Raw genomic sequence first — 9850 nt, 5'->3', positions numbered from 1 at the left:
ACTGATCTGTGCCGACGCCGACGGTTTCACAGTACCGAATCGGGCGGTTCCTATGAGGCTCTTTGATCTCTGAGTCCGACTCACCCCGAACTCTACGGAATCCGGGACAGTTTTTAGTCCCGACGGTTGGAGCTCTTCTGGATAATCGTCGGACTTCCATTTATTGAGCATGGAGGCTCATGAGTCGTGAGAATCGAATGCGAATCGCCAAAGTTCAGGTGGGATGCCAGCATGTGCGTTCCTATCTCGATCTTTCCGGAGAGAACAGAGAAGGCGTTTATTCCTCAGACGCCCACGGTTTGAATCCGCCATGTGCAGCCGATTTCCTCGCTCCCCCGACGAGATCCTCCGAAGACCTCAACAACTTCTATCGTCGCAACGGAAATGCGAATGAGGAAATCCAGGCCCCGACTCCGAACGGGCCGGAAAATATTATCATCGAGGATGCCACCCCCAGCGCGCCTGTTGAGGATTCGTCCGAGCGGACGATCGGATCTGAGCTCGAGGCATGTGAAGGTTCCGCGAATCGTCTTCAGGGGGATTGTGACTCCGGGCGTGGAAGAGTTCCTGCGAGAGTTAGGGGGGTGTGCCAATCCTTCCCTGGAAGGATTGTTAGGTTCAGACGATCGGGATGATTTGAACCCAGATGAGGGATAAATTCGTTCGACTTTCCACCTGAGTATTATGACTTCAGCGATCATCAGCTCGATTTATATCAATTAAGTCCTGTTCGAATCGGAAGTAGAGCCTCAATCATTTTGGAAAATATTCTGCGGATTAAGGACAGTAATGAATCTGGCTCCCTCAGGATCTCAGCGACGCTCGGGGCGCCGCGAGATTTGCTCTGTCAGACTGCGGCACGCTAGATCAAACTCGAGAGGACATGGGAGCCGTATAGTCATACTTGGACATCGAACATCCGAATGTTGCATGAAAGGCATTCGGAAGAAATGAAAGTTCCACTCGAGCGATTCCGGGCAAGATTCGGACTTCTAGTGTCCCCGGCGAGGGGAAGTTTCGAAAGCGAAGTTTCAAAAGTTCCCTCATGATAGAAGTTACAATTTACGGGCTATCTTTCGTGTTTTCCTATCGCGTGCTTCACATCATTGAGTGGTTGAGCGAGACCGTGAATTACGACTCGCACGTGGCGCTGCACGTATAACTTGCTCTACTCGCGTTCTATCTATAGATGATTGCTTTTCACACTATCCGATGTGTAGGACCGTACTGACCCTCCCCAATCATGTATGTGAGCACGTTCATTAAAGACTGACCTCACTTGAGGAGTAATATCCTATACTGGTATTACTTCTTTAGTCTGTTGAGATTTGAGATCCGTCCTAAAGGTGCCGACTCATCTCATCGAACTCTTCGAGGACGAGGACTCATCGTTATCTCTGGAGAAACCGACCGAAATTCCCTTCACTTCATAAATATCTGATCTCAGACGAGCATCCAGAATCCAGGAGGACTCCTCCTACGGACATCCACATCGTCGCTGCCTCCGGCTCCCACGCTGCGGATCTAACTAGCAAAAAGTTTGTAACTCTGTTCCTCCTCGATGCGTTTTCAAACCGCTGGACCGAGTGTCTTTTGCACAGTCTCAGAATAAGGTCGAGAAGAACAGTATCGGCGTATCTGGAACCTCCAAAGAAGAAGGATGGAATAGATATCGAGCTTTCCTAGCGTTCCGGATGAAAATCGTCGTCTTGTTCGCATGGACGAAAATCGCTCATTGAAGCATCATATCAACACACTATATCACGATCACGATTCTCCCCTAAAAGCACGAATGAGAAAAATATGTAAGGGATCCCTAGCGGGCCGAGTGAGTGATTAGAGACCGAGCCGCAACGTATAAGATCGGACTAGACGCGGGATCCTTCCGGAGGGTTCTTCCCCGGAGATGGGAACGATCGAATCTTCCTGAGTTGAAGATGAATCCTTCCAACCTGTTTAGAGAATCGTAGCCGAGATTCCTTCTTGGCGTGAGTAGTCTGAGTCGAGACATGGGCGGTCGGCTGACTGCGGGAAACGAAGACCTGTATTCCTGAGCATTCCTTCTCCGGATATCTACGGACAGATTGCCAACAGGGATGGGAACATTTGCTCCCAAGGAAGAAAGTGATTTGAGGCGGTACAAAAACAAGAGGAGGGGTCTCGGTTTCGATTTTTCCATTGGCTTCACGTTTATTGAGACATTATAGGGGGGAATGGTGCATCAAGAGCTGGTAAGCTAAAGAAGTCATTTCCAGAGGGCTGGATCGGTCGATCGATCAGAGGCTTCTAACATAGCTACTAAATCCGGGACCTACAGTTCTAGAATACAATGACGACGAAGGTCTCGATTAGGAGCATCCTAATCGCCATGGTGGTTCGGGAAGATCAGACAGGACGATATTATTCATATTGAGAGCATAGCACTACCTTGTCGAGGGTTGGCTCTCTGATCACAGGATTTTCACTAGGATACACTGCCGCTGAGTACGATGAGTACGACGTTATTGTTTCCTGTACTTCTCGGCGAAGTCTTTCAATTTCTCCCACAGTTTCTCGGGCTCATCAACTGGTGGCAGGTGGTAGTTCTGGCAATAAATAAGGCTAGCTTGAGGGAACCTGACTGATAATAATCGTTATCGACGGAGAGGTTGTGCCATCATATGTTCCAGGCCATCCTGGACAGATAATATGCCCATGAACCGTCCTCCGGCTCGAGGCGCTCGGTGGGGCCTCGAGAGAATGCCGCAGATATGCCACACGGCTGCTGCGAGGGACCACACGCACTCTCATCCAATATACATTCGAGGCCCCTGCCTCTCCGTTTTCTCTCGATGCGATTTCGCGAAGACACTCTCTCTATCATCAGTCAGAAGAGCAATTTTTACAGAAAATACTGATCAGCTCCGAAAATCGAGACATCGATAGGAAGGTAACTCACTTGGGCTGCGTAGATTCCGGTGTATACTCCCAGACCGAAGTAGAGGGTGAATTTTAGCATTTTATTGCGCTGTAAGAACAGATTAGTATTAGGAGCTGCATCGAGGATCGGTTCGAGCACCGTTAATAATTGCGCGGATTCCGGGAAGAAGAGTCATAGACGACCCATCGCGATGGACGTGTCGAGACTCACGACACGTGAGTGACGACATTCAAATGACGAGTTTTTAAGCGAAGCTTGCGAATCAATCCGCTCCGTGGAACAAGCATTGGCCCCCGATGAGAATCCCGGGATGCTCATGTCTTGCATCAATGTCATCCAAGGTTTTCGAATCAACGACCTCGCTCATCGTCCCTACGCTCGGAGCATAGAGCTCAACACGGGATCCAAATATAGTGCGCCTCCGATCAGAGATTGGAGTTACGGACTCGTGGTACAGAGAGCATCCGTTGGTCAGGAGACTTTGAACGAGAAATCGCCCACCGAGACGCGGCTCCCGGAGAACACTGGGAGAACACGGATCGAAGATTCGCTCGCGAGCTCTCTGTTCAATATGACAAGCCTGAGAACATCATGTCTGACAGTAATTCCTGCGGAATAAGGTGAGGGGTGGAGCTCTCGAGAACTTGCGGTTCTCGAGTCACTGACTCTACGGCTTTGATGAATTCTTGACGTCAGAGCACACCGAGGAGACGTCGGTCCGTACTCGCTGATTGGCTTGACAAACCGTTCTCCAATTGCGCTCTTAGAGCGACATTCCTCCCGGGCGGAAGGACGATTAGACTCAAGATCGACCCTGAAATACCTTTAGTAATCGAAGCGGGGGGAGTCCTTGAAACAAACTATACTCGACTTGTCGGAACAGGAGATCCCGTTCTCGCTTCGATAGTAGTACCCGACCGAGCGTCAATTTCGTGAGCCTCTTGATCGGATCATATCGTTGCATATCACAGGCAAGCATCGAACTCTCCCATCAGTCAATGTCTCTGCGGAATCAGGTCTCGAGACCTGGCGTCGCTCCTCTGAGAAAGTAACGCGTACCTCGATTCGGATCGCGGTTTGAATTCCAGCAGCTGATAGAACAATAACAACATTCGGGAGAGTTGTTGTTGGTCGTCGTCTTCCAGAGTTGCTGAGAGCTGCTGCTGCCGGTCAGTATCGACACGCTCCAGGAAACAGAGCCGGTACCTGGGATTTGCGGATTCGTAGAACCGCGCCTGTAGACAAGCTAACTAAGGAAGTCGGCCTCGGGGATAAAGATGTCGAGAAATCGAGACTCCGAGGTCGCGGAAAGGTCTTGACTAGGCGAATCCTTCATCTTGGGGTGGTGATGGAGTTGGGAAGTGGGGCCTACCGTGCGGCAGGAATTTATTCCAAACTCTTTCCGCGAGTCTTATCTGCTGTCATCGATGAGCGTCCGAGCGGTACATGACAAGTCGATGCCGACCAGCCCGATGCCGATCAACTCGATGCCGAGACAACTCGATCCCAGGACGGCTCGATGCCTGAATTATTCGATGCCGACCGACTCGATGCCCGAATTATTCGATGCCAGACGATTCGATGCCGGTCAATTCGATGAGTGCACCGACCGTGCATGCGATCATGCCACAAGTCTATGGTGGTTAGATAATATATGCTCGAAACGCACGCTGAAAAACATGGCTCTGATGCTGAACTAACAACACGGTGATCAGGGTTCGGAGTAGGAATCGAAAGAAAACGAGAAAAGACGTCCCATGATATTCCGATGTCATTTTAATTCAGCTCGACCGTGAGCCTGGCGGCTATAGGTACTTGACAGATCACAATGAGGGTCATATCTCCATAAGAAAATTGTTGGTAACGCCTCGTAGGAATTCCACGGCTGTACGAGCGCCGAATAGGTTCACAAGTTCGCGGAGTCTTTCATCGATTTTGAGATATTTCTAGCGCTTTGCTCTCGGTTGAAGGCCGCTGACGTATCGGGCGAGAAGAATAACCCGATGGTGCTGTATCTTTTTCAACCCATCGATTAACCTCCACAGCGACGGGTGGTCTACACCAAACTCGGGTTGGAGCCTCTTATGCGCAGCCTCGGCATAGTTGTTCGTCCGGGAGTCGTTGTTGATCGTGCGTTCGTAAGCCGACCACATGCGGACGGGGAACAATGGTTCTTGACGTACAACGCTCCCGTCCGGAAGCATATACCGTGACGAACCAACATAGGTGTCTTCAAAACATTTTAGGTCTGGCATTGACTCCTCGGGTGGAAAGACTGCCACCTCGGCATTCACGTTGTCCATGGAGCTCGGGGGAACGAAGGCAAGACCAGCGATCATGCTCGACGAGAGCGAGAAGTTTCCGTCGGTGCGATAGCGGCTCATCAGATTGAGTTCCATGAGCTTTTTCTTCAAATCCTTTACAAGGTGGAACAAGCACCCGTGAATCGCAGCGGCTGGGAAAGCTTCGCTGAAGGCGTTGATTAGGATACTTTGGTAGACAGTGTATTCAAAAGGAATGGTAATAGTCGCCCGACTAGTAGGGATCGCCGAAGGTCTTCTCTCGGCTTTTCGGACTCGATTCACTCCGAGCCTAGGATTCAGGATTCGGAGCGACTAACTTGGCGGCTAGAGAAGATCCTTCGAAAGCATCTTCAATGAGCTGCAGTGCTGTTCTCTGGCTTTCTACCGCACGACGCCGACGCTTCAAGGATCATCTCCGGCTAGCCATCTCGATTGCTCCTGGGTTAGGTTCGTCGCTGTGGGTTCCGATAACTTTGAGGACTTCATTACTGTCGATACAGCTGTGCAAACGAGCTTTGCAAGCACCCACTTGTTGACACCTCCAGAACCGAGTGGACCCGTCTTTGCTCGTCTTCTCCCTGACGTATACATAACCGTCGTGGACTAGTTTGGGCCCACCCCGCGGCGAAACAATTTCGTTTGAGGTCGACGCCATACTGGTTTGATGGGGTATCCGGAAAAGATGACTGCTTTCAAATTTACTCGGACCGCGACCGAAAAGTCTTGTGTGCCACTCTCGAATCGAGTTAATCGTCCGTCAGCAATGTGTGACGCATCGTGGACTCGTTCGATCCGTGGTGAACATGCACAAATGCCGCACATTTTTCCGCTTCGTCTTGCGAACGACTCCATTCAATCCATAATAGGACCGAATTTTCTCAGTGAGAGAATCTTCTCGCGAGAGAATTTTCTGACATCGGGTTGTCCGGACATCGAGTTTTCTCGGCATCGGGTTATTTTTGCATCGAGTTGTCGGCATCGAGTTGTCCGGCATCGGGCCAGGCGGCATCGAGTTGTCGGTGTTCGGCGTCCGAGAACCGATGGTGTCCCGCTGATCATGGACCTGAGCGTCGGAGAGGCGCTCGATCCCGCGACAACCCCACAAGAGCCCGACTGAAGTTTCGTGAACAGTATGAAGCTGCCGTGCCTTGTTTTTTTCGCAGCGATACTTTCGTTTGCGACTTGCAGACCCACCGGATATTCTGAGATTGTGCCGAGGACACTCAGAGACTTCGTGGATAAATTTTGGGGCGTGATCGAACAGGCGGAATGGGAAGTAATCGCCGTCAAGATGGTGCGCGTGCTTGTAGATTACTTCATTGACCTCAACTTCAAGCACTTCTTCGGCAAAACCGGAAGCTCCTCTCGGAACCTCGTCAAATCTGGCGCAAGCGACGCCGACGGAGCGTGAAAGAGGTATTTCTTGGAACGGGGCCCCGCCAATCGTGTCACCACCCGCGTACCTTCATCCAGCTCTCGAATTTAGCGAGGACAGAATAAATAAATCCTCCTTTCTCCGACGAAGTGTATCTTCAATGTTCTGACTTCTCCCCTGGCCTTGTGCGGTGAAACCTTTGAACTCCGTTGCGACTCCCCCTCCCAAATCCCTTGGAATTCCCCAGAAGATGGAGCCCGCAGCTTCGGGGGTGCTCCTCTCATATCCAACGATTCTTGAGAATTCGAAATTTCGCGATGAGAGACGATTCCTGCCTCAGAATCCTGAAAACGGATCTCGGCCTCATTCTGTGTCTAGCATGAGGTTCAAGTTTTCTCATTCGCGAGGTCCTTTTCCCGGACGGAATGTGCCTAGAAGGTCCCTCTTGCCGCCAAGAGCAATCGTACTCGGAGCACTCTCATGTCCAAGCATCGTCCATCATCTCCGCAAGGGGAAGATGCATCTTGTAGGGGAAATAATCGAGAATCCATCCCAAAGAAAATGTTCAATTTGGAGTGGACTTTCAGTCAGGAAGCGGAAAAGCGTCTGTCGTTGCCTGATTTACGTAATGGTCTTTTATTTGAGCATTCTTGCGTCAAGCGAAGAAGGAGGAATCATACATACATGATCGGTCTGGGGCTCGAGCACACCGGAGCTTACAATGATCGAATATTTCGCTCGTACGTCATCGTGGAATTGTCTATCGTTTCTTTTTCTTTAACTCACATCAGGAGAGCTTCGGTTGAAGTCGGAGAATTACTTCTTTCCCCAGAAAAAAATTAGGATGCGCGATTGCGGTTTCTAGAGCGAGACCTCTCTCTCGATGGACTCCGTGAGAAGCTCCTTTCTCGTGCTCCTCCTCGCGGTATTCCTCCACCTCTAGGTTCTGCTCGATCCTTCCCGTATGACCTGCTGCGAGACCTGGATCGACTCCGAGAGAAAGAGCGTCTCCGATCGAAGCTCCTCGAGCGATCTCGACGCCCTCCACGTCCTCCTCGGAAACCTCCATTACGCCTCTTGCCGTGAGACATCTCACATTTAACGCGAGAGCCACAGATCCTGTCGAGTGGAAAATTCAGAATATTATCGAATGGTAGACGGTGTCGACGAAGTGAAAACGTCAAAGCTCATCTACTCCAACTCCGAACACGATCACCTCGAGCTTGGGGGCACTGAGCATCTCTCAGTCCGCAGGAGGACGTGCAGAAGTTGCAGGAGCAGAGCTGCTCGTCCGCCAGAGCGCAGATGGCGATTAGAGGGCGAATCTGCCGAGCCACTCAGGTCAAAGAAGTTCACTGCGGCGCAGGAATTCGACGGTGGATGATGGTGTTGACGTTTCCGCCTCAGAGTACAGCGATCTCCTTTCCGCGACGGAGTACAAAATCGGATCGAAGCGCGTCAACAGCCGTGGTGGACTATTGTGAGAGAGCTCTATGCGGAGCCGATGCTGCCGACACGTTGTCTCCGCTGTAATCGCTGAGGACTGCAAGGCGTCCTGATGTAGGAGCAGACTGAGCTCAGCCCCGTGGAAAAATATTCGAGATGCACTCGGTTCTTCCTCCGCGCTGGAGTTCAGGGTGGCGTCGTGTACGCATCGAAAGCCGCGCCGGCAGAAATCTCCAAAACGATGCGGTTGTTCCTCAACCATCGAGGTTAAGCCTCGAGCTCATCGGCTGACATAGGCAGTATGCGAAAAACTGCATAAAATACAAATCGTTCGAACTAGAGGGTTGCGTGTAAATGTCGGACTCTGCGAGATTACCTGCTGCCGTCGAGAGCTCTTACGGCGTCTTCAGCGTCCCGGGAGTCTTCGAACTCCACGAAAGCGAAACCGGGAGGGTTCCTCGCGACCCAAACATTACGGAGATTACCGTATTTGCCGAATGCCGATTCGATGTCGTGTCGTGAAGTATGGTTGGCCAGGTTCCCGATATAGACCTTGCAGGTCAGCTCCCAGTCACGGTTCGACATCTGCGATAAGGAATTGAGAAGACTCATTAGAACGGAGCCCAAACGTGCAATCAATATCGTGCAAGAATAAAGTGTTCGCTTCATCCGCGATAACCGATACCGCCGGCCACGAGGGATCTGCGAACGGCATCTCGCTCAAAACTATAGTCTCAGCTCTCTATCAGCTAGATCTACCCAATGCCGGGACCGCGATTCCTCCGAATGAAGCCGGAGCCTCTTATTAATACATTCCAATTCAAATATCCATTATGATCCCAGTCTCAAAGGAGATATCGGAGCTGGAATACGCACTCGTCACTCTATTCTGTGCATAGTCCTGAGCGTCCGTTGGATCATTCAGTATTCAGTGCTAGGACGACTGTTTCGGCTTCCGTGATCTCCGGAACTTCATCGCAGCGCATCGAGCCGATTTTGATCGTTCTCGATGAGCCTCGAAACTGAACAGAAGCTAGAGACAATCTTCGAATCGACGAAGCTCACCTTGGATGGTCAATGTGCCCTGAGGTATATCCGATCCGGGAGTCGGTTTTCGTCCTCGCTCCGAGTGTCTGCGTGTTAGTACCGCCTGCCGCCACAAACAATAACTGAGAGAGGACAGCTCTCCGCTCCGTATCCCGTGTGTCCGCCTTTGAACCACACACGCGTCGAATAACTGATCCTGCCGCGCGCACACCGGTCTATCGCGACTCGTAAGCGAGCGGCAGCATTCCAAACTGCGCTATTTAGTCGAAGAGCGGCAACTTTAAACTTGAGTCACTTTTTCATCATTATATTTGACCCCCTCCGTGGGATTTGATAGCGTCAGGGCATATCCGACGTGATCATAGAGATCGGTATCGATCAGGGGTCATAAAGTTTGGACTTTCGGGAGAGCTCAATGCAAACTCCATGTCTTCGCCATTTTTTTCTGCCTGGCAATCAATCGTTCGTATCGTTCCGATCAAACAGCGCTCGGGGCCGTCCTCGATTCCGTTCTACGACACCTCTGTGGCTTCTCCCGTCGAAATTGAGAGATCTCTCTCAGCGGGGACAACGGATAGGAATGAAGCCCTACGCAGAGAGCCTTCGTGACTAATTCACGCGCTCTCCGGCAAGAATGTCCAAGCAAGAGTTCCGAAATTCCGATGATGCTGTGACTTGTCATTTTCCGAGTCTCTATTCGTCCACGAAGGTTGGTCGATGGATGGGTAATCTCCGAAATTCGGAAGTTCAGCTGTGCAG

At 51.0% G+C, this 9850-nt stretch overlaps 1 protein-coding gene across 1 annotated transcript; it reads right to left on the bottom strand.

Annotated features, from left to right (window-relative positions):
- Positions 1–7209: 7209 nt before the first annotated feature.
- Positions 7210–9259, bottom strand: LOC100903643 (RNA-binding protein 1). The gene is made up of 3 exons (XM_003740064.1): positions 9110–9259; positions 8421–8629; positions 7210–7717 (listed from the first exon to the last, which is right to left on the bottom strand). Exons 2-3 carry the CDS (start codon positions 8627–8629, stop codon positions 7438–7440), a joined length of 489 nt encoding a protein of 162 aa, XP_003740112.1. The 5' UTR covers positions 9110–9259; the 3' UTR covers positions 7210–7437.
- Between the last annotated feature and the right edge of the window lie 591 nt (positions 9260–9850).

Source organism: Galendromus occidentalis, unplaced genomic scaffold, assembly GCF_000255335.2.
Source record: "Galendromus occidentalis unplaced genomic scaffold, Mocc_1.1 scf7180000076729, whole genome shotgun sequence".
Taxonomy (NCBI): Eukaryota; Metazoa; Arthropoda; class Arachnida; order Mesostigmata; family Phytoseiidae; genus Galendromus; species Galendromus occidentalis.
This window is presented reverse-complemented; position numbering and strand designations above follow the sequence as displayed.